Raw genomic sequence first — 27,977 nt, 5'->3', positions numbered from 1 at the left:
TCTGGGGGGACCCCGAGGCGTTCCCAGGCCAGCCGAGAATCATAGTCTCTCCAACGTGTCCTGGGTCTTCCCCGGGGCCTCTTCCCAGTGGGACGGGCCCGGAACACCTCACCGGGGAGGCGTCCAGGAGGCATCCTAACCTCCTAACTAAGTGTTTAAAAATAAAATGAAAAGTTGTTCAGCAAAGAAATCCAACAGATCGTCAACGCTAGTTAAGAATTTTACTCAGTTTTCTTAAAGATATTCCTATTGCTCCTTTAACTTTGAACAGAATTATTTGTACATCCTAATTTTCTCACCGATTTGCTGAGGGAGTCTACTTCTCGTTGTATTCCGTGTTGGTGGATCAAATGAGCCCAGTGTGCAAAGATATCAGTCGTGTTGCCAGATAAATTCAGCAGTCTCAATGAGGTAATCACATGTTCTTTTTTTTTAACACTCTCCCTTATTAAAGTATAACATGAGATGCGGAAGAAGGTGTGTTTTTTTAGAGATGGTTATGAACAGACTGTTTATTTTTTGACAAGTAATACAATAATGTAGAAGCAGACCTAAAATTGGGATTAAAATACAAATTGCAGCTGAGGTGACGTAGAATAGGAGCCTCTTTTGGTGATCTGGTTTTCAACACTCTTTTTCACACCTTTTTCATTGAAGTTTTGTATTTCAGTTGACTTCGATAGATGAACAAATTAAAATAAAATCCAAAGAATCACCCAGTAAAAATGACCTTTTTTTACCATGTGAAGATCAATAACATTTCATGTTGGGAGTCATGTAAGCTGATACTGTGTCAGTACTGTAGCTCCTGCTAATGTGTGGACAGTGTGCCGCTGAAATAAAGTCCCATTATCGGCTGTCTGTATGTAAGGGAGACGATACCTTCTGTCACAGCTGACCTTGGCTTTCTCTGTGGAGCAGTGCAGTGCCTACATCACCGGGCCAACAAAATGATGCTAAATGATGTACTGTAGTAAAATCAGTGAAGGGTCATTCATGCTTCACAGTGAGAATATTTTTCAAAGGATGAGTAGATGTTTGCCAGTGCATGGGATCAGTCAGATCAGGGAAGAGTTCTGTGACTGTGGAGGACCTTTGTTTCAGCTTTGATTTGGAACATGAAGCCCATGAAAAATGTCGGTTTTTACCAGAGCAGGATGCTGTGATAGAGAGGCACCGGCATGTTGCATGTAGGTTACAGGCTACCCCACCCTCTACTGCTTTTATTTTTACAGTTTGAACTACCAACACAGTCCCTTGTGTTCCATTTAAGTTGTTGTTTTTTGTTTTTTTTCTCCCCGATGGTTATTAATCACATAGTGTGCTGCTTTTAACTCAGCTTCCCTATTCTCTTAATAATCCTGGTTTTCCTATTTGAGTCCACTTCTCCCTCATCACTCTCCTATTTGCAGGTTCTCCTCCTCAGATATCTTTTCCTTTACCTCCTACAGACTCATACATACAATGCTGCTGCCACAAAACTCAGTCTTACAGTCTGTAAAACTGTACTGCACTCTAAACTCACAAACACATTCTCCCTTGTCTGCTCCCACATGGCTGATCTTGTGAATTATTGACTCTTACCTCTTTTCAGCCTCCTCACTTATCACTCTGCTTTCACATTTCCCCATCCCTGCCTTTCTTTCCTTCTTCTTCTATTTTTTTTTTATCTTTTCAGCACTTCCTTCTTTTCTACCAGAGCCAGATGTGTATTTTGCTTTTCCAAGTTATTGTTTAATCTGCTTCCCCCTCGCTTTGATAACACTTTACAGGGTTTAAAAAAAAAAATGTATCTAAAATCTAACTATGTAACAGCAAACAAAGCAAGTATGATCACAGCACAGCCATTGTGTAAAACATTGGCTTTTGAGTTGACAGAAAAAAAATATGTTATAGCAGCCACAACTAATCAAAACAAACGCTCACACCAGCACATCCAAATGTTGGTGTCATTCCTTCAGGTTTTGTTAGATTAAATATGGCTGAAATCATGTGGGATAAAGAAGGTTGTAGCCAAAAAGAAAACCAAAAAAGAAAGTTTCATGCTTGTAGATGGAGTTTTGAGGTTTTTCAAAAGATTTTTGAAAACAGACATTTCACACTGTTAATCATGTCTAATGCACCACGAATAGTACAAAATATAAATATGTACATTAGCCGCATTCGGACAGAGCAGTTCTAAGAACGGTCCAGCTCGAATTCCGTTCAAATAACTGCCCTTCCCCAGGGGAACTGTTTCAGTTTGCATTCGCACATGAGTCGGGACCTTGATGGGGACTGATGCGACCCAACCGTCTGTGACAGTGACGTGTTACTTAACCCTCTGGAGTCTAAAGGCTCTAGCATGGTTGCTGCGTCTGCTCGCGCGAGCGGTGTTGATGACGTCACGAGCTCGTGCCCGCCTTGGACCCTATATAGTGGCACAAGTCGTTGCGCGCCAGTAGTTGCAATTTTCTCCGTCACAGAGGTGGCGCTGCCAGGTGAAGGTTACCTCTGCTCTACAACCACGAAAGTGGAGAAGAAAACAATGCCGCTGTCAAGAGCAGGAATACTGTAATTAATGATACTGCTGCAGTTTTCGGATCATTTTAATTTTTTAATTCAGTTAAAAGAGGTGAAGGTTTGAAGCCCCCGGCATCAACAGAGTCTCTGCCCTCTTCTTTGCCTTCACGTATCTGTCCCGTAGCTTCTTCCACACATTCTTACAGAACTCTCCCTCTTTCCCCAAAGTTCTGCCAATCTCTGTGCACCAGTTTTGGGAGTTTACGTGCTCCCTGTGCTGTTTCATTGCAGTTTCGTACAGCTGGCTGTACAAATGCACCTCCTGACTGAGCCTGGTCTCACATTGGTCCATCCGGTTCGTTGTGCTCGGCGCCGCCAAGTTACAGAAATCGACTGGTGCACGACAACGCGCTGCGCCGTCTTTTGAAGGGAAGCGCCAGGCCTGAAACGTCATTTTGACGTCACGGTGCGAAACCGCCGTGACAGACGCGGCAACCATGCTACCGCCTTAAGGCCTTTTCAGAGACTTTGAGGCAGTTTGCAACACCTTGACATTTTCAAGTATTTCAACTAACTGTAAACATCTATGCAAAAGTGACACATATGGTTGTATTCTGAAAAGCCTAACAAAAATAATATGAGAGTGAAGTGAATGTAATACAAACAAGTTTTATTTAAATTGAGGGGAAACACAACTGTACAAAAAAGTTTTAGAGGTCTTCAAACAGTGCAAGACACACTATAAATATATCTAGCCAAGACTTTTGAAGGTTGAACCTTGTAAACAAAAGTGTTGGCTGCATAAAAGTAAAAAGTGCAGTCAAATGTTTTTTTGTTTGCACACAAACTGTAAAAAAGTAATTGTGACTCCAGGCAGTGTCTCTGAGAGTTGAATACAAATTAGATGGGTGTGTAACACCCCTGATTGCCCCCACCCCCCTGTCACTCTCCATGTGACAATTGTCTGTCACTGGCAGGACATTGCTGCCTTCCCCCACATGCTGGCTGAATGGGGTGTGTTCTCACCTGTGAATAGCCACTCAATCACCTGGTACTTTACATGTGAATAGCGATAGGTGTGGCCTAGGAAGCTGCTACAGTCTGAAGGCTGATTTATGCTTCAGACGCAAAGCCTCTGACGCTCGGACGCAGAGCCTCTGCGAGCGTCAAAATCTTGACCACTCCCCCACGCAGAGGCTCTGCGCGCGTTGTCGTGCACCTCAGAAAAATCCTGACTACGCGACAGACGCACGCAGACCACCAACGGAAGTGCGCAGACAAAAGCGACTGTGATTGGTCCTCGGTGTGCCTTTCCGGTTGTCTGTGTGGCTTCCTCCTTTGCATTTTCGCCAACTCCAATAAAAGAAGCTGTTCTTCTTCGATGTCGAGCAACTTCAGATCCATATCTTGCATACACTTTTTTTTTTTTTTTTTGAAAAATAAACACTTCCGCCGGCGCCCCCGAAGTTCTCGTCACCGCCCACCGAAATTCTCGCGAGGGGAAACTGCTGTGCGTCCCGAGAAATTCCAGACCGAGGTTGCAGAACCATAAAATGAAAAGTGGTTCGCGACCAGAGCAAAGCAACACGTCAAGACGATAGACGCAGAACTGTAATCCGCCCTTAAGACAACAGAAAATCCAAAGATTTCTGTTCACTCTCTTTAGAGAGACTCCAGAGTTTTAAGCGCCACATTCAACAACAAAACAAAACAAAACCCGGTAAAAGTAAGGAGAGAAGAAAAAAACACTACCAAGAGGCTGATATGGCGAGCAGGGAGGCCACCGTGTTCATGGTCTGCATGATGGTGATATTAATCATGGACGATCACATCGGGCGTCTAACATGGAGGCTGGAAGAGCTCACAGAGAGAGTCAGGAGACGAAGGATGGAGCGCAGGCCATACTTCTTGGTTTCATGAAGGAAGGAGAGCAGAGCGCCGCAGACAAAGGAGACCACGTGTAAGTTTAACTTATTAAAGGGATAGTTCACCTCTTTTGACATGAAGCTGTATGACATCCCATATTAGCAATATCATTTATGAACATTGACTTACCCCCCGCTGCGTCCTGTGAGCCGAGTTCCAGCCTTGTTTTGGCGTTGACGAAGGTAGTCCGGATAGTTGGCTGGGGCTTAAAAAATAAAACGTCTTGCTTCTCAAAACAATATGCGTTCAATAGAGTAATACATTTGCATCACAAAATCGTCGATCTAGAAAAAGTTAGACCTCACATCGCTTGGCGCTATTTTTGCCTCCCTTGATATCAATGCGTCCAGCCACCTAGCGATAGCCGCACCTGTTACGGTGTTTACTGCTCGGAAGCAAGGGACTGCTCGGTCTGCTCTTCGGTATGCACAGTTTACATTGGACGCATTGATACCAAAACTCGTCTGGAACTTGGCTCACAGGACGCAGCGAGGGCCGTGGTCCCGAGTTCCTGTATGTCCGAATGCTGGAAAAAACGTCCCCGTTCCTGAAAAGGTTATAGGAACTGCAAAAGTTTCCTACAGTGGGAATGCGCCTATAATAGCCACAAAGACAACAGCAGCAAGCTAAAACCACCTTTCTGAATAATTCATGTGTCATTTCTGGAGCTTTGTACTTTGTTCTTCTCTGTCCAGCTTTACAACTTTTTATCTCATGGACTCCCTTAATCACAAGCATTTTTTATCCAGAGAAAAAAAATGTCGTAGTTTTAGTCTAAAGGTTAGCAAGTGGAAGTTAAAGTCAGTCTTTTTTCTTTATGTCCAAAATGTCACTTTCTTAGTTAACGTTTGTTTTTTTAGTTATTACCAGAAACCTAACAATTAGTTTCCATGACAGAGAGTGAAAGGTAGTGGGTTATGTTGGGTTTGTTTGTGTCTCTACTCTTTTGTCTACAAAGTAAAAACAAGAGCAATAGAGCCATCCTGAGAGATGTATTTGAGCGTGATCGGGACCACAGCAGAACTCCTCAGCTAAAGAGTGTTTCAGAACGGCTCCTGTAATTACACAGTTATCTTAGTGAATCAATGAATATTAAATAAATAAAACTGTACAAAACAGTTAAGAAAAAAAGTACATTTATGAAGCAATTTCATAAAGGTGAAACATTTTCAACTTACACAATCTTGCAATCAACTTGTGCTGCCTCGAGGTTGCTCTTCATGTCTTTTTGCCTGCGCAACCTCTAAAATCACCTCCACATTCTGTATGCACACAGTTGCAGAGTAGTTTAATATTTTATATATACACACACTTAAGAGCTTTGTCCAAGTGCTTCCCAAAGGACTTCATCATTCTTCAGGTGGTGATTATTCAACTATTGGATTCTTACAAGATACATTTTTTTTTTCATTGCATTATTCAACTGTATGACTGTCAGACCTGGGCTTGAAGGAGGACTCAGATGCAGATAATCCAATTAGGCAGAGTTTATTAGATAATTCCAACCACCAATATGATGTGATGAAAATAATTAGCTATGAAAATGTAATTCTATATATGATATGAAACTTAAAAAATAAAAGAGGGAAAAAAAAAATCACTCTGCTATGAGGAGGGCATTTAACTAAGAACTATAAACCAAAAATCACTCCCTAAGGAGGAAAAACAACTTCGTACTAGAAACAAAAACAAAAAAACTAAATGCACTCTTAAAAAACCGGAGGCTCTACAAAATCTTGAAACGTTATCTATAACGAAAAATCACTCCTAAAGGAGGCTATCAAAAATGTCTACGAAAACTCAGACTTGATTACAAAATTTACAAACAAAAAAATCACTCGCAAGGAGGCAAGGCAAGGAATCATGGCTTGGTAAACGAACAGCAAGGCAAGGTTTTCTGTGACTGTGGCAGGCTTGGGTGATCGACAAAACGGAACACTCAGGCACAAGACAAAGGGAGACGCAGACTATAGGGGGCACTTTACACGGAAACAAAAACGGGTTAAAAACGCAAAACCTTTTTGCGGATGCACTATATCGTTTAGATGGTAACGGCGTTTTGGGGGCATGAAAACGCAAAAAAGTGAAACCGCCCTCCAGAGTGGAATTCTTGAAAACGCTCCACTGTCGCGCCACCGTGTAAAGGATGAAAAACGCAAAACTGCGTTTCTCGTCACATAGAAAGTAGAAAGACTTGGTCTTGGTAGTGTTGCCACCTAGCCATCTGGCGTGTTTACTGCATCGATAAATATGAAATGTCACACACTTTTGCGTTTCCGTGTGCACGCAGATTTTCACCCTAAAACGCTCGTCTAAATGCAGATTTAAAAGTGAAAACGAAACGCCACTTTTGCGTTTTGGTTTCAAATCGTTTCCGTGTAAATGTAGCCTAAGACACATGAGGGCAATGGGAAACAGGTGGACACAATCAGGAATCAGGGAAGACACTCCAATGGGTGACCCATGAGGAAGGGCAAGTGACCTGAAACAAGAGGAGAGTTACTCTTCAAAATAAAACAGGAAATGAAAAAAACGACAAAAAAGACAAAAACCCAACTTGACCTCACCGTATGACAATGACAATGTCTATTTCTTCTGTGCTACCGAGAATAAAATTCTCTATCCCACAATAGAGAAAAAGTTATATGAAAACTCATCAATTGCAAAATTAGATAAACAAAAATGATTGTTGGTAGAGCAAAGGATACAGCTGCAAGGTGGGCACTGCAGAGCTTTCCTATCATGAGCCAGGCACTTTTTATCAGTCAGTTTGGGATGTTTCCGTTGTGATGTTCCTTTTTTACAGGGCGTGTTGGACTTTGCCAGGGCTGCCCCTTCTTACCGATCCTACTTGTGGTGTTTATGGACAGGGTCTCATGGGGTTGTCAGATAGGTGAGATAAGATAAGAAGCTTTATTTTCATTGTACAAGAATACAACGAAATTGCGTTTGGCAGCATCTCTTGTAGCAGCTAAAATGTCATAAGCATAAAAACGTAATACCAATACTAAATACTAAAAAAAAAATAAAAACGTAATACCAATACTAAATACTAAAAAAAAAATAGTCTGTACAGTTTGTTCTTTTTTTGGGGGGGGGTGTCATAGTTCCTGCAGCAGTCTCTTCACAGCCATGGGGAAGAAGCTCTGTCTGTTGGTGCGGGCTCGTATGACTCTTGAGTCTGAGGTAAGGCTGGTGAAAAGAGTGTCCGGCGTGCGCAGGGTCCGCTCCACTTCTTCCCCATTGATGTTGAAGTTGAGTGCAGTGTGGTCCTTGACCTCCGGAAGTCAATGATGATTTATTTTGTCTTCTTGGTGTTAAGGTAGGTGGTGGTGGTTGTCACTGCACCAGGCCGCCAGTGCTTGGACCTCCTCCCTGTATCATCATCGTTGGTAATCAGCCCCACTATGGTTGCCATGGGTGGCGACGCAGTCATGGGTGTACAGTGTGTACAAAACTGGACTCAGAATACAGCCCTGAGGAACACCATTATTGAGGACGATGGTGGAGGATGTAGCACAACTTGACAGAATATAAACGGTGTTGTCACTATTTAAATAAACCTTGATTACCTTGTGTATATATGTGGCCACCACCTTCAAAAGAAGGAAAAAGACAGAATCTTTCGATTCTGGTATGTTAAAATGAATCAGTCTCACAGTGCTACTTCATGAGTTCTCGCTTGAATTGACCGGAATTACATAAAGAAGCATTCAACAAAGACTTGTTTTATATATATTTATATTTATATATATATATATATATATATATATATATAGATATATGAATTATTTATTGAAAGATATTAACCTTAAAGGACAAACAGGAGAAATGTATTGACTATGAATGGCTGTATAGGGACCACTTAGTGATTTAGGAAGGGGCAAAAGAATGGAGAAATGTACCGGAATTTCTAATATTGTCTTAATTTGAGTTATTATTTACGGTTAAAGGCTAACACCTTTGGAGTCATTTATATATTTAACAGTGAATTCTCTCGACACCACCGTACCGTCTGAAAAGGAGAAAAAGAGAGCAGACCTTATTTTTGGTTTTGCTTATTTTGGCACTGAGCCCAGTTAGTCCACCAGGTGGAATGGCCAGCGGTATCCAAGTGGATCATGCGACGAAAAACAGACATGGAGACGAGATAACGATGGACAAACGAAAAACAAAATAACGTATATCTTTCTATTACTTCATTCTGTTTCTTTCTGTTCTCTTTCCTGTTCTTTTCCATTCTTCCTCATCTCTATATCCTTTCATCTTTTCATCTGTCTGTGCTTCTTTCTTCTTCCGACTTCCATTCTAACTTCAGCTAATCTTATGATAATCTAACTTTCTTTTCGTGGGTCTCCTGAGTTTGATTCCCGTAGGCGGAGCAAGACGCAGGCTTACGCTCCACTTTCAGCTAATGATATGCCTGAAACCGTTATGGCGTTCGTCTGGGCGTGTAAAGTAGAAGAATTAATTCTAGTGTTAAGAGTTTGATAAAAACAAAGAAAACTCAATTTCTCCATTCTTTTGTCTTAACACACATTTGTTCAGAGGAAAACACCATACCTTGTTCAGATATGAAGATTAAAGACATGAGATAAAATGTATGAAAATAAAAAGACAAGTAAAGTCAAATAAACAACATAAAATAAAGATAGATAACGATTTTGGATCTCAAAATTCAGATGGATATGTGTTAAGTTATGACATATGAATAACGAACCAAACAATGTTATTTTCCTGTGTTAACCATGGAATACAAAAAGAAACAGCAGGAATCATCGGTTAACAGTTGCATTGGTGTGTTTTGAGCTAAATGGGACTACAGTGAAGTTAGGTCGGCCCGTGTTCCATCTTTTGGACGGTTACAATGGGTGTCTCGAGATTTTCCCTGTTAAAATGATAAATGAATCCAAGAGGTCAGTTTGTAGCTGCAAATAGTAAACAAACCTAAACTATTTGAGTAAGTCCAGTACCTCTCCATTCCCCTCTTTTTTTATTTTCAATTCACTAAGTGTTTTATATAATCACCCATATTTATCTCCTGTTTGTTTTTTTAAGGTTCATGTCTTCGGTCATATCGTTTTAATAAATAGTTCATATATATATATATATATATATATATATATATATATATATATATATATATATATATATATATATATATATATATATATATATATATATATATATATATATATATAATTAACAGGTTATGTTGTATGCTTTCTTTACGTAATGTCTGTCAAACCAAACAAGAATTCACGAAAGTAGCGAGATATGAGACTGATTATTAATTGAAATATTAACTTAACATACCAGAATCGTAAGATTCTGTCTTTCCTTCTTTGTAGGTGGTGCCCATACATGCGAGGTTAGATAAGGTTTATTTAGATAGTGAGAACTTCTTGTAAATCCTTATAATTTTATCAAGTAACGCTACAATCTGCTTTCTGTACTTTGTTTTAGCAGCCTTGGTGCCTCTGTTCAGGTCCACTCTAGCCTTCCTGTAGGACCCCTGTCTCTGGATCTCACTGCTGAATGCCTGGCCTGGAGTAGTGCTCTTGTTTGGTGTTAAACCAGGGTTTTTGGTTGGGGAATATTTTGACCTGTTTTCTTGTAGTTACACTGTCAATGCAGAAACTGATGAATGACGGCACAGAGGACGTGTGGAGCTCAATGTCTTGGTCCTCAATGAGCACCCACATGGAATCAAAACAGTCCTGCAAGGACAATGTGGCCTCCTCAGTCCAGACCTGAAAATGAGGGGCTTGTAAGCTGGTGTCAAGAACAGGGAAAGATGACCTGAGTGTCCGAGGTGTAGGAGCTTTGTAGGCTCTCGAAATGTTGGTGTAGACTTGGTCTAGTGTTCTGCCCCTCCTTGTTTTAATGTACACATTTTTGTAAAATCTGGGGAGCACGGACTTTAAGTTTGTGTGCTTAAAGTCTCCAACCACGATGAAGAAGCCCTCTGGGTGTTTGTTCTGCAGCTTGCTGATTCTGTCATGCAGCCTGCTCATAACTACGCTAGCATTAGCCCGTGGGTGGTTATACACAGCAGGTACAAACACTTGAGTGATTTACCTGGGCAGATAAAAAGGTCTGCATTTCAAGAGTAAAGATTCCAGGTCTGGACATCAGTGTCTCTCAATAACGGCAGTGTCCGTGCACCAACCGTTGTTAATATAGACGCACACGCCCTCTCCTCTCGTCTTATGTGCGGCCTGCCCGGAAGATTGTACGGCTTGATAGCTCCACAGCTAGGTCCGGGATGTTCTCAAAAAGCCAGGTCTCCGTTATCACCATGATGCAGTTTTCTATCCGGTTATTAACGTCCTGTAGTTTAATCTTGTCCATCTTGTTAACCAGGGAGCAGACATTGACGAGAAAAACCATCCAGGGTCCAGCCGTTCCAGTGTTGTTTCAGGCTGATAATTTCGGTCCGGGTGTAAGTCCTTCTCAATGCGCAGCTGCCAATTATAGGGGAGCACCGGGTATCTTGGAACATCTCGGATGAGATAGATGAGGGTGACTGGTCTGGGAATATCAGGGCTGTATCGATTACAATGACTTTCAGCACTCTCTGGAGCAGTTTTCTCTCTATCAAATAGATTTACACACCGATGTACACATTGGAGGCAAAGTAGGGTTTAGTGTCTTTCCACTGTACACTTAGATGTGTTCCAACCTTGTGATTTCACATGACTCCTTTTCCTTCTGAGCAAGAGCTGCCTCAGTGGCTCTCCTAAACATAGACATAGGCCGTTTCTCAATATGCGCACTTGTCTGTACTTGTGTTCCCGTGTACTTCTGAAACGTCATCACGAAAGGACCAAGTACTGTTCCAATTCAAAGTACGCATCCAGACAAATACGCTCCACATGTGTACTTGCTCCGCCCATTTTATCGAGTATGCTTCTGTGGTGACTTGTAGGGATGGGAATTGATAAGATTTTTACGATTCCAATTCCATTTTCGATTCTGCTTAACGATTCGGTTCTTTGTCGGTTCCCTTATTGATTCTCATTTGGAGAAAAAGGACAACAAACCGGTCGATTAGCATCAACTTTGTTTTGTTTAGAAGTAACACGAGTCATGACCTTACAAACCCAACAACGGTGAGGTCCACATTGGTCTATCCTGGCCTGGGTAATTGAACTCTTCCCTGCTCTGGTGAAAGGAGAAGCTGGGGGGTGAACTGGGGGTAGTACCACCAGCTTCTGGCTCTGAGCCGCTCAGACTCTGCCTCTCATGATTTCATGTAAATGTAATGCCTGAGAAGGCATTAATTTAACCTTAACCGTTACTAACAGCAGGTTTTACAATGAGGCAAATGGTGCTAACATGATAGGCAGTGTTTGTTAGTTAGTTAGTTGCCTGCAGTGTTAGCCGAGGACATGCTAACGTTGCTAACGTTGCTGGGTTCAGATTCACCAACGTTAATCATTCATTCATAGTAATTGCATGTTGGTAGTATTTCCTCCCTTTGGTGAAATATTCACTTTGCAAGTTGCCCTGTTGTCATCTTCTTTTAGGGATGTGTAATCAAACTTTCGAGCGTTTGTACCGATTGGGCGCCATGTTTACTGTTGACTGCTGGCTGCACTGGACTCGCCACGCAACGTTGCGTGGTGACGTCATTCGCGCCCACTGGAATCGATAAGGGAATCGTTTGCAAAATCGCCAAACAATTCCAAGGAATTGAAACACTGGGAACCGGTTCTCAACAAGAACCGGTTTTCGATTCCAATCCCTAGTGACTTGTGTAGACTTCAGAAAGCTTGCTATCCCAGAAAGCAGTGCGGGTCAAGTGAAGATGACAGAGGAGTTGACAAAAGTTGACAGGTATGCCTTTAGCCTGCTCCTCCTCCGCATCCTGGGTCGTCGCTCCCGTTTCTCCCTCCTCTGCCTCATCGCTTCCTCTTCAGCTTTAAAATAAAGAACCCCAACAGCAGCTGCAATCCCAGCTCGGTCCATTTTCAATCTTTTTTAGAAGTTTTGATTTTTCTTTGCTGTTGAAATCACACACGGGCAGCGATGAACAGAAAAATCAAAAACAATCGTTTTCGTTTTTTTTTTTTTATTACGTCCTTGATTACGTCAACGTCTTTGACGTAATCAAGTACGCTTCCGTTCCAAATGCATGAGCGTACTTACGTACTTCTGTACTCAGAAGTCCGTACTTCCGACAAGTACATACTTGTAAGTACACAAGTACATACTTGGCGTTCTTGGTATTGAGAAACGGCCATGATATACATAGACGCCTCATAGACTGACGCTGCCTATAGACTGAGCTGACGTATCAGCGCGGCCGCCATCTTGGACGGGTCTCCAAAGCCCCCACATTTATTTATTTCGACTGAGGACGATGTATATCCCCAACTAAAATAATCATAACTCCCCGAATTTTTACATGGTAAAAACATTACATTACAAAATCATTTACATTATTTTCACATGGTTTGGTTTGTTACAAACAGCAGACATTTAGTTATGATACAGGATGCCGTCACACATTAAAAATATGTCAGTCATCAGCTTCTTGTTATGTTGACATGAAGCTGCAGGTTGTCTCTGATCAGAAACTGAGAGACCAGTAAGATGTGAGTCAAATCGTTGGTGCTAACGGTAAGCTGGAGACATAACTCACCCACGTGTTTACTGACGTATGATCTCACTGATGATGTGTTGTCATCATAATAGATGGATCTCTCCCAGATGGCAGCATTGTTTGTGCACCCAAACATTTCCCGTAGAGCTGCTGCAGTTTCAATCTGTCAACACCTGAACAGTTTTTAAATGATATAAAGATCCAGATACATCGAATAGAAAAATGTTGTTTTGTTAGAAGACATCAACATTTTCATGTGTTAAACTTGATGCATTTACTCCTCCAAAACATGTTCTCCTGAATAAACTGTTTAAACTCCTAGGCCTTTTCCAAGTATTATGATCCTTAAGATTCCCTTTCTTCTGTGCCCGCCTGTCTCTGCAGAGGTTTAACTTTGTGTCTCTGCCCACTGACGTCCTGGAGATTGAGGTGAAGGACAAGTTTGCCAAAAGTCGTCCAATCATCAAGCGCTTCCTTGGGAAGCTCTCTGTCCCTGTTCAGAGGCTGTTGGAAAAACATGCCATAGGGTAAACACCCACAACACAAACTCATACGATGTTTTTTCCTGTGTAAAGCTGACTGTCATCTCTCTGAATGTCACTGGTGTATGTGGAGCGGTGGAATTTTTCAATGTCTCAATGTGTAGTTGTAGGAAGTTAAAAGTGCTGTAGTTCTACCTCCTTCAAATTGTCATCATTTCTACACTTACTCTTGTAGATTCTATCATTAAAAATGTTATGATAAAAGCTTCTGTGTTTCCAGTTCTTCCATTTTCCTCTTTTCCAGCCTCTGTATTAACCTTCCTGTCCGTCTCCATCTTTCATCTGCAGGGATCGGGTCGTGAGTTATTCCCTGGGTCGCAGGTTGCCAACAGATCATGTTTGTGGCCAGCTGCTGTTCCGCTTTGAGCTGACTTCTTCTATTCACCCAGGTACAATATGTGTCATCCTGTCCAGCAGCATGGACACACATTTTAATGACGTGTTATCTCCCCTCTGTTCAATGTTTTTGTTAAGTTTCATGTGAACATTTTGTGACTACTTAACAAGCTAAAGGTTCGGGTGAAAACTAAGGCTGGGCAACGATTAAACTTTTTAATCTAATTAATCACATGATTTCCCTGATTAATCACGATTAATCGCATTTGTACGCAAAATCTAACAATGAATTCAAAAGTAGTGTATAGCTTTTAGCATTTAGTTTTATTTTAAATGTGCTGCCATATGAATGAAAGTGCCATAACATTTGTTGTGCAAACACACTTTTAACATCAGCATCTTTATGTAGTTTTTTATGTTTCCTTGAATGACTTGCTGGTATCAATTGTGTGTTTTGCCTTCAAGTGATATTTTAGACTGGAACTACTGCGGTGAGAAGACAATTCAACTTGGCTGTAAATGCAATGAGTTTTTTTTAAATTTATTTTGAAATATGTGCTTTTATGTTGAAACAAGTGAAACAGGAAGTAGCGCCGGTTAGCTCTAGCGGTTAGCTCACCTGTAAAGGTCTTTCCCCGTCTGAAGGCAGCAGCTTGAAGATGAATTTGTTGAACATGTTTATTCTCTTTTTAGATGATGAAGAGGTGTCCCTAGTCATCGAGCAAGCCTGCACTGAGGTTGGAAATGCAGCAGAAGTTAACCAAGCTGCCAGTGCACATGATGATGACACACTGAGTGTGGGCCCTGACATGCCTGACCTGCCCTTGGATGGCCCTCCAGACACCGAGACATCAGCCCCTGCACACGAGGAAGTCCCACCTGCTGAGAGGGAGGAAGATGTGGCAACAGCACAGGGGGAGCTAGGAACCGCGGAGGAGGGGAGCACGGTGAGGGATGAACCCCCCACCCCTCATCCTCAGGTGGAGCAAGAGGAGGGGGTCTCACCTGAACAGCAGGAAGTGAGCAACAGAGTAGGAGAAGAGGCAGTGGAAGGGGAGGAGAGGCAGGAGGAGAGAGGAGAAGAGGAGCAGAGACATGAATCTGTTCCAGAAACTGAGGGAGAAGTGATAGCAGAGGAAAAAGAGGCTGAGGCCGAAACACAGCCCAAGCCCGACTCCGACCATCCTGTGGCAGCAGCGATGAATGATGGGGCTGCTGCTGTGGAGGGGGCCTCTGAGGAGAACAGCACGTCTCAGGGCAACTGTGAAGGTCCAGCCGAGGGGGGGCAACAGGAGGGGACAGGAGGAGCAGAGAGAAGCTGTGCTCCATGCTCCTGCCACTCTCTCTTCTCAAACTGCCACTCCCACACTCCGCTACGGCGTAAAAACCGTCCATGCTCCCTCCCAGTGTCAGAGCTGGAAACAGTGATAGCGTCGGCCTGCGGTGAGCCAGAGACGCCACGGTCCCACTACATCCGGATTCACAACCTCCTGCACAGCCTCCCCTCAGCCCAACTCAGAGCTCCGAGCCAGGAGGAGGAGCCCACGGGGGAAGGAGAACACACAGACACCACTTTAGACCCAACATCCCCAACACTCAAAACCTCCAAAGAGGGAGAGGGTGAGGAGGAGGAGGAGGAAGATACAACCCTGTCTCCATCTCAGGTACGATGTGTGGTGCAGGTAAGATACACATAAACCACGTTCCACCACAGAGCTCAGCAAAGGACATGTTCACATATGCAGAAAGGCTTTTCTGAATGAAGAAGTTCCGACTGTACAGTCCGTGTTTTACCCAGAGTCAGCACACACAGCAAGGTGTGTATTGACAGATTATTTCAAATAGACCCAATCTTTGCTTCTGACAACCTCTGCAAAGCTGAGGTTTAATTCTGAACAGAATTAAAGGTTTCCTCTCCCAAAAAGACCAGGAGAAACTCATCCATGCATTCATCTCCAGTAGACTCCATCACTGTAACGCTCTTTTAACTGGACTTCCCAAAAAGAGCATTAAACATCTGCAGCTCATCCAGAACGCTGCTGCTGGAGTTTTAACCCGGACTAAGAGATCTGAACACATCACAGCAGTTTTAAAATCTTTACACTGGCTTCCAGTCAGTCACAGAATAGATTTTAAAAGCCTGCTGATGGTTTACAAATCCCAGAACGGTTTAGGCCCAAAATACATCTGTGATATGTTCAGAGAATATAAAGCCAGCAGAGCTCTTAGATCCAAGGACTCAGGTCAGCTGGTCCAGTCCAGAGTCCAGACTAAACATGGAGAAGCAGCATTTAGCTGTTATGCTGCAAACAAGTGGAACTAACTGCCAGTGGAGATTAAACTTTCACCAAATGTAGACATTTTTAAATCCAGGTTAAAAACATTTCTGTTCTCATGTGTCTATGCATGAAATCTGCACGATATCTTTTAATTTATCTAGACTGTTGCTTGTTTTTAAATCCATTTAAATTATTTTATTTGTTTCTCTTTATATTCTATTATGTATTTTAATGCTTCTTACACTCCATGCGGCAATGCTTTTATTTTATGTAAAGCACTTTGTTTGTACATGAAATGTGCTATATAAATAAATTTGATTTGATTTGATTTTCTGCTACACAGACTTTTTTTCACTGTGTGTAAAATGTCGAGAGTTCTTCACCTCATGACGTCTGCTGCCATAGTTCATGTCATTTTTCCAAAATAAAGTCACAGAGCAACCACAAGGCTGATCAGTTTTTCCCTAGAGTTAAAACAGTTAAACAGCTCTCTGTGTGTCCCTGCAGGTCCTGGAGTGTCCGGGCCCCTGCTGCCGGCGCTCTCTGCCCCGCAGCCTGTCCATCGAACGCCTGTCTGAGCTGAACCAGCTCCTGGAAGGGGAGGGAGGAAGAGGAGGACATGCAATAGTTAGGAGGATCTCTCCCTCCTGTCTGGAGAGTGAGGAGGGGGACTCCAGTAATGGAGGAGGAAGGAGAGTTTGCAACAGCACCCACAGAGCTCAAGGTGAAAACGACTGTGAGTTTTGTGACACCTCCTGCTACAGTACCTCCTGCTATAGCACCTCTTGTTACAGCACGTCATGCTACAGCAACTCAGGATACGAAGGGAGGGGCCGCTTCTGCAGCCATAACCGCCTCTCATCTGTGGACAGCAACCGGCTGTCCGGCAGCACTGTGTTCTCCTCCCAGGATGAAGATGAAGACGAGGAGAGCGCCTTTGAGTCGGTGCCCGACTCCATCCAGCCCGAAGGGCAGGATGTGGGCGGGGCAGGAGGAGAGAGGAGGACAGGAAGATGGAAGGAGGCCAGGAGAGGAGAGCAGGGGGAGCCAGCTGTGGCCGGGCCCAGTGACAGAAATGGCACCGGTGAGAGTAAACATGATCTTCCTATTGGCTGTCTCAGCTTCATTCTGTGTCCAAAGTCACTCCCACGGTCCCGGATTAGAGTGGAGAAATTTGTGTTAGGTAGTGGAAGCTCAGGCAAGTTTGGAAAGCTCCTGCTATCATTCTGCGGGCATCCTTTTATTTATTCAAAGTGTGTGACCCATTTTGTGACTACTTAACAAGCTAAAGGTTCGGGTGAAAACTAGGGCTGGGCAACGATTAAACTTTTTAATCTAATTAATCACATGATTTCCCTGATTAATCACGATTAATCGCATTTGTACGCAAAATCCAAAAATGAATTCAAAAGTAGTGTATAGCTTTTAGCATTTAGTTTTATTTTAAATGTGCTGCCATGTGAATGAAAGTGCCATAACATTTGTTGTGAAAACACACTTTTAACATCAGCATTTTGATGTTGTTTTTTATGTTTCCTTGAATGACTTGCTGGTATCAGTTGTGTGTTTTGCCTTTAAGTAATATTTTAGACTGGAACTACTGCGGTGAGAAGACAATTCAACTTGGCTGTAAATGCAGGAGTTTTTTTTTATTTTTTATTTTGAAATATGTGCTTTTATGTTGAAACAAGTAAAACAGGAAGTAGCGCCGGTTAGCTCACCTGTAACGGTCTTTCTTTTCCGGTTCCGCAACAGACAGCAACAGAATTTTACAAAACAAAAGCCTGTGAGCAACAGACTTTTACAATAATAAAACCTGCATTAATGTGTGATAAAATATTTATCGGCGTTAAACAATTAACAAGTTAACGCGATAATAACGAGTTAACTCGCCCAGCCCTAGTGAAAACCCAAGCCAAGTTATGGCACTGCATCTCAGGAATGAGTAACAATCACGGACTACATTTTTTTCCTCTTGATGAAATAAGTTGTGCTCACACAATAACAATAATGAGCTGAAGACGAAAATATCCACTCGATTTAACAGGAATACATCACTGTTTACACAGAAATGAAGGATTTCAGGTGTATATTGTACATTTTGAAGTAACTGGCCTGTGATACAGAATATGATAGGCAGACACATTTGAAGAGCTGATAAGAAAAGTTACTTTGAATCATTTTGACATGAATCATCAGTAGCTAGCGTTGCACATGGTGCGCATCATCAAATCCATTATTCAGTTGCAGTGAGTGACCGCAGACATGCAGCTACGTTAGCTACCACAGCAGGGTTTCCATGGTAGCTTTTTATAAATCTGAACTCAAAAATGTTTAGTTTCACTAATGCCAACAATATGAGTCATGCCACGCCACCATCTTTTGGCGACATGGGCTTTTAATGTGAACAGTTTGTGGGAAGTCTGATGGAGTAATGGAGAGTGTGTCCCGAGTATGACACGACATGCTGTTGCAATTTGTACGATGGAAATGTATGTTGTCCTAAATTTATCACAGAGATCACATAGGTATGTTTTACCTGCCCTCATCAGCTGCTTATATTTGACAGTGCACTATAAGCATCACTCACGACTTCAAGTCTGAGAAATGAAGAGCCAGTGGCAACAAGAGGACCCCAGTTGAGTGTCTTCATGTTGCCTGAACAAACAAAACAACACATGAACGCGGTGAAAAGATGACATCTGGCTGCTCGCCAGGACACATTCTGCGCCTTTGAAAGAAACTAGCTTACTAATGTAGAAGGAGCGGTAGTATATATGTTATACCTTAAGGAAAACCAGAAGACCCTGTAAATAAAAAGAAAACAGAGCTGATCTCTTTTGAGTCTGACTATCAGTTCCTTCTCAGTTTCTACACTCCTTATGGACGTATTATTCTGAAAGTGCTGCTTGTTTTGGAGAATTGAGGATGACAAATGAGAAAGATTGTGTGTGACTCGGTTGAAAAAAAGATTCTGTTGAAGTTTGGCACTGGTGACGGGCACAAACATGCTGATGGATGTGCCCGATGGGTTATTGTTGATCTTGGTGTTTAAGGCCCCTTAACTATGCCTTGATTGATTTCAGACTGAGTAAAACAGGCAGCAGAGTTGTATGAGTACATAATGACATTGTTTTAGATAGCAAAAGAATATGTTTGAGATGAGTGAGAAGAGTGTGTGAGCTGTATAAAGGATACCCTCTGTATGTTTGGAGGCCTGTTACAGGCAGTTTGACGCTGACAAAACATTTGATCACATAAACTGAAGAGTTAAAAGTCAATTAAATTCACAAACAGCAAGTCCCTTATGGAAAACAAAATGATGTTTGTGCAGATCTTCTTTATTGATAGTATTTAAAAAAAAATACTATCAATAAATAAAGGGTGGAATGCCCTCTCTGGGTCGGGAATGAGATCCTTCCCCAAGTGGAGGAGTTCAAGTATCTCGGGGTCTTGTTCACGAGTGAGGGACGAATGGAGCAGGAGATTGACAGACGGATCGGTGCGGCGTCTGCAGTGATGCGGGCTCTGCACCGGCCCGTCGTGGTGAAGAAGGAGCTGAGCCAGAAGGCGAAGCTCTCGATTTACCAATCTACGTTCCTACCCTCACCTATGGTCACGAGCTGTGGGTAGTGACCAAAAGAACGAGATCGCGAAAACAAGCAGCTGAAATGAGTTTCCTCTGCAGGGTGTCTGGGCTCTCCCTTAGAGATAGGGTGAGAAGCTCGGTCATCCGGGAGGGGCTCAGAGTAGATGTTCCTCCGCATCGAGAGGAGTCAGATGAGGTGGCTCGGGCATCTGGTTAGGATGCTTCCTGGACGAGGCCTGGTGAGGTGTTCCGGGCACGTCCCACTGGGAGGAGACCCCGGGGAAGACCCAGGACACGTTGGAGAGACTATGTTTCTCAGCTGGCATGGGAACGCCTCGGGGTCCCCCCAGAAGAGCTGGAGGAAGTGGCCGGGGACAGGGACGTCTGGGTTTCTCTGCTCAAGCTGCTGCCCCCGCGACCCAACCCCCGGAGAAGCGGCAGATAATGGATGGATGGGTTGTAGTTTTACACAAAATGTTTTGCTATTTTACACTTTATTTATTTGTATTTATAATAATAATATATATTATTATATAATATATATATTTAGAATAATATAATTTATAATTTATTTATTATATCAAGTGGTTACAGATAGGCATAATCTGCACACTGCCAGGCCAGGCCAGTCCTCTGTTTTTTGTTTTTCATTTTTATGGCTACATGAAAGTGCCGTTGTTGCCAGCATTTGCATTTTATTAGCATCAGCAGGAGCTGACACAACATGCATGCATCCTGCAACATAACCATGCAGTATTGCAAATGGTTCTCTTGTGCTGGGAGATTACCTACTTTACTCTGTGTGTTAAAGGGCACAAAAAAGACAAAGTTCTTTCTCTATGTTTTATTGAAACTAGTGCTGTCATGAGATTAAACTTTTTTTTCTTTTGTTTTTAATTGATCTAATTAATCTCTTTTTTAATCTCTCCTAAAAATTGCTGTGAAAAGCCCTCAACTTGAAGCATTTTCATTTAAATTCATTACATTATTGTAGCAGACCAAAAGATTGATAAATTAAAAAAAAGGGGCTTTATAAAGTCATTTATCTTTTTTCCAAGTGCAATTTATTGCTGGTTAAGTTCTGTGGTACTCGCATGGCTTTGTTTGAAATGGCCAACAGTCTTTGCTAGCACTTTGCTAGTACACCGGCAAACCCACTGCTATCGAGGCAGACTGTGATGGTCCTCTGGAGAATGTGAGCATTGCAGGTGATGTGCTACTATGGAAGGGCTCTCATAGCATCCAGCATGTTTGCTGCGCTGTCTGTACCGAAGTTCGATATCTTGTTTTCAATTCTCCAGTCATTTGCCACCTTGAGGAACTGTTCGACGCATTTATCAACAAAATGCCTGGTTTCTATTTGTGGTTGCAGGCTGAGGTCCAGTGATCTCCGGTTTTAGTAACAAAGTTGGGCAAATCCTCCACCAAAATCTCAAGTTTGTTTTTCTTTTTGCCGTCGCACATCTTGCTGATTTCGGTCGTCATTGTCGTCCTGCACGGTGGCTTGTAGTATGGGTCATTGGATGCAGTTTGCAACACCTCTGTTAATCCCTCGTCTTCCACTATAGCCTCGTTTCCACTATGCAGTCCGGTACGGGTCCGTCCGGTACGGGTCCGTTCGGAACGGTACGGTACGGGTCGGGTCAGGTCGGGTCGCTTTGGGGTCAGCTTGCGTTCCCACTGTACAAAGGGGACCCTCAGGGGTGGGCGGATTGCGTGCCGAAGCGTACATAGCAAATAACAGCAAATAACATCCATAATTTTGAACCACCTCCAAGCTTCTTCAGCTTAATGCGACACTGGCTCGCGGTCCGGTTGAAACCACTCTCTGCCATTTTTGCGACTGGAAAACTTTTTCGTTTGGCACAGCTCCATGGAGCTCCCGCTGCACAGCCTCCTCACCAACAACGGAGAGCAGAGCCTGGAACCAGTCCTGTGTGCTAGGTACCCCAAGCAGAAGGGTTACAAAAATGGTAACGGGTACCATGGTCAGCTTTCCATGGGACCGGTACGCTTTCGTTGGTAGTGGAAACACTGAAATAAGCGAAGTGTTCCGAAACGACCCGTACCGGACTGCATAGTGGAAACGAGGCTTATGTTTATCGGCCTACAGTTCATCGCTATCCACTTGGCAAGAACATTCGTAAGCCTGTCGGTTGTAGACTTGCTCATATGCCGGGTGTTCTCCTGGAGTTTAGCTTTGCTAACGTTTTCGCTACTAACGTTATCTGTGGCTGCACTCGCGACTCTGTGCTTTGCGTTGATGTGGTGGGCTAAACTTGAACTGCTTCGGTGGTAAGCAAAGTCCTTCTTACAAAGAACGCAGATCCCTTTACATTTATCAATGGTGCCGTCGGGGCGTTTGTGAAATGTAAATATTCCATTATGGGGACCAACAACTCTCACATGCTCCTCCATTTTCAAGTCTCCTCACCGCTCCTCACCTTGCCCTCCCAACTATAATGGAAGCCTATCAGCTTAAGGCCTCAGTATGCTTCTCCGTCGCTATCCGTCAGCTCTCCGTTCTTTTGAAGTTCTCTGTCGGGCTGTCGAATACGCAAGGCAATTCACCTCCCGATCTGTCGCTACGTTAAACGACCCAATCTGGCGACGTCTATCGTGAAAGTCGTTGATTGATTGTTCACCTTCCGGCTTCGTTCCACTCCTCACAAGACCGAGCGACAAAAGCCCCTTTCACACTGAGGAATAACCTGCGTTTAATCCGCGAATTTAGCGTGTCCGCTGTTGCGTTCACACTGACGACCCGGGCTGTCGTGTCAACTCGACTCGCCTTTCGACCCGTGTTGGACCCTAGTCTTTTTGCCGAGTTTGGTGTGAAAGTGAGGAGTTTAAAAGACAGAATGGACAGCTGATTCAGAACAACAGTGACAGGTGAGGACAAGTTTCACTCTGTTTTAGCCTACATCAAGTTCGAAACATTTTTGAAGATGGCCAACTGGGGAGACAAGGAGGTCCGCGAGCTCCTCAGCCTCCGAGCAGAGGACGTTATTTACCGCCACATGTCGGGGACGCTGAAAGATGGACCTCTGCTGGAAGGGCTGGCGAGAAAGATGGGAGAGTGCGGTAACCCTACCTCCGACGCATGGCTTGTGCCTTCGTCATTGTACACGCCCAGCATTTTATGTGTTTTGTGTGACGCTCTGCCACTAGGCAACGCCCCCTGAACTCGGCTTCAGGCGACACGGGTCATCTAACACGCCAAGCGTTCACATTGCTCGACGCGGGTCGAAGGTGCAATTTGGACCCGCTAAGGTAGCGGGTCTCAGTGTGAAAGGGGCTAAAGACTGTTGTTGGAGTTGGAGCTTATTGATTTTGAAATGCAAATAATTTTTACCAAATGTTGACCGGCACACAGTAAACTCTTTCAAAAATGGCGGTGTTGTTGTCCTGAGTGGAAGGCGTAAAACCGGAAAAGTGATTCCGGAAATGATGTTGTTAGCTGACCAATCACAACCCTTGCGGTCTCCGCGAGTCTCAGTTGCCTCGACGGATAGATAGGAATTTTGGCCGACGCACGCAAGAGACGGAGAGCGTCTCCGGGAGGCTCTCCGTAGGCGACCATAAATCAGCCTTAATGCTAAACCATCCCAAACACAATAACAGCCAATCAATGTCCACTTCAGGGTGTGACTGACCACTGTTTCCCACCCCCAACAACTCAAGCACAAGAAGCCCAACACATAAAAACGGATTTTGTAAAAGGGCAACTTGCATACAGAAACCAGAAAGTTAGAGATTAAAAATTAGATTAACGCGATTAAAAAGCATAACGTGCTAAATATGACTGTAATTAATGAATCGCAATTAACGTGATCATTTGACACCCCTAATTGAAGCATTAAAAAGTTCTTTCAGTCTGGGAGGTTGACGGTGCTGTGTCTTTAAGGGTAAAAGCCAGATGATCTCAGTTAGAGAGATGAAGTGCCCGTTGACTGTCAAATTTATCATCTGTTCTAATTTTTGGCAAACACTATGGACTGATGTGGAGGGTGTCAGAGATTTTTACTCCACAGTTATGCGCTTTCTTTTATATATGGCAGAATAAGTGTTTCTGCCACACAAGTGTTAGAGCTGTTACAAACCCAGCAATACTTCAGTTTTGTGGCCTGAAGCGACTTTCTGTCACAATGACATCAATGATGTTTCTGCTTCCTGCAGTCATGTTATCTTCTCTAGTTGAAGACATTTAACACCTATCATAATGTTTCTTCCCTGCGCCCCCACTAATGTGACAGCATTATATGGATTACGTTTCGAAATCACTGCGGAAAGTTTTCGACCACGTCACCCCAGGGAGAGAGGTTGCGCGAAGTTTGTTTAACCTGGCTCAGGGAGGAGGATCTGTATCCGATTACTCTATTGAGTTCCGTACTGTAGCAGCTGAGAGTAACTGGAACGCCGCTTCGCTCTTCGATGCCTTCTACAACGGCCTCTCTAATAACATCAAAGACGAGCTGGCGGCCCGCGATCTTCCTACGGATTTGGACGCACTCGTCTCTCTTTCTATCCGCATAGACAGTCGTCTGCGGGAGCGGCGGAGGGAGAGAGTTCGGTCCGCTGCTTCACCTGAACAGACTAATCAGCCATTTCACCCTCCAGGGCGTCCTTCTGAGCAGCGCACAAATGCTCCCGGTGACGCTTCTGAGCCTATGCAGCTGGGCAGGACACGGCTCTCTACAGCCGAACGACAGCGCCGCCTAAGGTAGAACAGGTGTCTGTACTGTGGTCAGGAAGGCCATTTCGTCTCTTCATGTCCAGTAAAAGACATGGCTCACCAGTCATCCCGAGGGCACTTCTGACAGCTGGTGAGCCGAGAACTCAGAAATGCCCTCTCGGCCTTTGGTTCAGGTCAAGCTGCTCTGCTCTGGGAATTATCAGACTGTCCCAGCCCTCATTGACTCTGGTGCAGATGAGAGCCTGTTGGATATTACTCTTGACTCCCAGCTGGGTCTTGGTCAGGTGGATCTGGAGAAGCCTATCGAAGCCTCAGCCTTGGATGGTCGTCTCCTCTTCCGGGTTACACACCGAACTACTCCCCTTCAAATGACCATTTCAGGTAATCACACTGAGATCCTTTCTTTTCACCTGATCAATGCTCCACAACAACCTGTCATTCTGGGGTTTCCGTGGCTTAGGAGACATAATCCACACATTGACTGGTCTTCAGGAACTATACTGCAGTGGAGTACTCATTGTCATGCTGTCTGTTTGAAGTCTGCCCTGTCATCTGCTTCTGGTTTGACTGTTCCCTCTGAGTTTCCAGACCTGTCAGGAGTTCCTATGGATTATCTGGATTTGAAGGAGGTTTTTAACAAGGTCCGAGCCACGTCTTTGCCGCCGCATCGCCCGTACGATTGTGCCATTGATCTCCTCCCAGGTACATCCCCCCCTAGGGGGCGACTCTTCTCCTTATCAGTTCCTGAGACAAAAACTATGGAGAAGTACATCAATGATTCCCTGGCAGCAGGAATCATACGACCATCATCGTCTCCCGCTGGAGCAGGATTTTTTTTGTGAAGAAAAAGGACAAGACCCTACGACCCTGCATTGACTTCAGGGGACTTAATGACATTACCATCAAAAACAGGTATCCACTTCCTTTAATCTCCTCTGCTTTTGAACTGCTACAAGGGACTACCATTTTCTCCAAACTCGACCTCCGCAATGCTTAACATTTGGTGAGAGTCAGGGAGGGCGATGAGTGGAAGACGGCCTTTAATACTCCTAGTGGTCATTATGAGTATTTGGTCATGTTGTTTGGTCTTACTAATGCTCCTGCAGTCTTCCAGGGATTAGTCAATGATGTTCTGCGGGATCTGCTCAACGTGTCTGTTTTCGTGTATCTGGATGACATTCTTATTTTTTCCAAGTCCAGGGAGGAGCATGTGGTGCATGTACGTCAAGTCCTCCAGAGGCTCTTGGAGAACCAGTTGTTTGTTAAGGCAGAGAAGTGTGAATTTCATGATTCAGAGGTGTCTTTTCTGGGTTTTATCATCAACGCTGGCAACATCCGGGTGGACCCGGCCAAGATCAAGGCAGTCACTGACTGGCCAACTCCATCCACACGCAAGGAGCTTCAACGTTTCCTGGGATTTTCCAACTTCTACCGAAGGTTCATTCGGAACTACAGTTCAGTGGCAGCTTCCCTCACCGCTCTCACTTCTCTCAGCAAGCCCTTACGGTGGTCCTCCGTGGCCGGAGAAACCATTTGTGGTTTGGACTGACCACAAAAACCTTGAATACATCCGATCGGCCAAGAGACTTAACTCTCGTCAAGCGAGGTGGGCCCTCTTCTTCAACCGTTTTGACTTCTCTCTCTCATACAGACCAGGTTCTAAAAACGTCAAGCCTGATGCACTGTCCCGTCAGTTCCAGTCAGAGGATTCCCCATCACAGCCTGAAGGTATTCTCTCCTCTGCATGCGTCATTGGGGCGGTAACCTGGAAAGTGGAGGATAAGGTAAAACGCTACCACACAGAACACCCTGCTCCCAGTGCTTGTCCAGAGAACCGATTGTTTGTTCCAGACAGTCTCCGTTCTGAAGTCCTCCAGTGGGGGCATTCGTCTCGTCTGGCTTGCCATCCTGGGGTGAGACGCACTCTAGCCCTTCTTCATCAGCGCTTCTGGTGGTCTTCCATGGAGAGGGACACTAGAGAGTTTGTTGCTGCTTGCCATGTCTGCTCTCAACATAAGAGCTCTCACCAAGCTCCTTCTGGTCTCCTTCATCCTCTGCCAGTCCCTCGCCATCCCTGGTCTCACGTTTCTTTGGATTTTGTCACCGGCCTACCACCTTCTAACGGTAACTCAGTTATACTTACTGTTGTTGATCGTTTTTCCAAAGCTGCTATGCTCATTCCATTACCCAAATTACCCACTGCCAAAGAGACGGCTGAAGTTTTGTTGCAACATGTGTTCCGGATACATGGTCTCCCATCTGATGTGGTCTCTGACCGGGGACCACAATTCACCTCTCACTTTTGGTCCGAGTTTTGCAGGATGCTGGGGGCTACTGTTAGTTTGTCATCTGGTTTCCATCCTCAATCCAATGGTCAAGCAGAACGTATGAATCAAGAGATGGAGACAGCTCTGTGCTGCCTTGCTTCCCGCAATCTCTCCTCCTGGTCTGAGCAGCTTGAGTATGCTCATAATACTCTGCCTAGTTCAGCCACTGGTCTTTCACCCTTCCAATGCTCCCGGGGATACCAACCTCCACTCTTTCCAGAACAAGAACATGAAGCCAGCGTTCCTTCTGTTCAGGCGTACATCCGACGGTGTCGGCACACTTGGATGCAGGCCCGCTCCACACTGCTGCGCTTCTGAGACCGTTACCAACGATCTGCCAATCGACATTGCAATCCTGCACCCCAGTACACCCCAGAACAACGCGTCTGGCTGTCGACACGGGACCTGCCTCTCAAAGTGGACTCCAAGAAGTTGGCCCCTCGTTTTGTGGGCTCCTTCCAGATTTCTAAAATAATCAATCCTGTTGCTGTTCGTCTTCGGCTTCCATCATCCATGAGGATTAACCCCACATTCCATGTTTCCAAGGTCAAACCTGTTAATGAAAGTCCACTTCTGCCTCCCTCCAAACCCCCACCTCCTCCCCGGATCATTGATGGGGCACCTGCATACACTGTCAGTCAGCTCATCAAATCCTGGCGACGTGGCAGGGGAGTGCAGTATCTGGTAGACTGGGAGGGTTACGGCCCCGAAGAACGCTCGTGGGTTCCCTCTCGCAGCATCCTGGATCCAACTCTCATCAAGGACTTCCACCAAGCTCATCCTGATCAACCGGGTGGGACGGCAAGAGCCGCCCCTAGAGGGGGGGTTCTGTAATGTAGTTACACTATTCTTAGTTTATTTATTTTTATTTGTCACTTCACTAACTCTCCTGTCATTTCAGATCCTGCCATGCAATTTACTAATTTCCCTCACCTAGGTTTCCTGTCCATCTCCTCACCTGCAGTCTATTTGCTCATTAGTTCCTCAGTGTATATATACTCATCACTTTCACTTGTTCCCTGCCAGATTGTCTTGTGTTATTCTTTGCCAAGCTCTCCAGCGTTTTCCAGTCCTGCCTACCTGTTCTGACCTAGTTCTGCCTTTCCTGGATTCCGGATTCCTGATACCTGCCTGCCCCTTGTCGGATTTGTTTGCCTCACTCAGATCGT

At 44.2% G+C, this 27,977-nt stretch overlaps 1 protein-coding gene across 3 annotated transcripts in view; it reads left to right on the top strand.

Annotated features, from left to right (window-relative positions):
• The window catches only part of hecw1a (HECT, C2 and WW domain containing E3 ubiquitin protein ligase 1a), a 116,032-nt gene that overhangs the window by 51,308 nt on the left and 36,747 nt on the right, over window positions 1-27,977 (top strand). For all 3 annotated transcript variants that reach the window (XM_075452272.1, XM_075452270.1, XM_075452271.1), the window contains 4 exons: window positions 13,424-13,566; window positions 13,870-13,970; window positions 14,611-15,581; window positions 16,704-17,280. In XM_075452272.1, coding sequence (XP_075308387.1) covers window positions 13,424-13,566; window positions 13,870-13,970; window positions 14,611-15,581; window positions 16,704-17,280 — 1,792 coding nt within the window. The remainder of the gene's footprint in view (window positions 1-13,423; window positions 13,567-13,869; window positions 13,971-14,610; window positions 15,582-16,703; window positions 17,281-27,977) is intronic.

This window comes from Odontesthes bonariensis, chromosome 20 (genome assembly GCF_027942865.1).
Source record: "Odontesthes bonariensis isolate fOdoBon6 chromosome 20, fOdoBon6.hap1, whole genome shotgun sequence".
NCBI lineage: Eukaryota > Metazoa > Chordata > Actinopteri > Atheriniformes > Atherinopsidae > Odontesthes > Odontesthes bonariensis.
The sequence above is the reverse complement of the archived record's forward strand: the minus strand, read 5'-3'. Positions and strand labels throughout refer to the sequence as shown.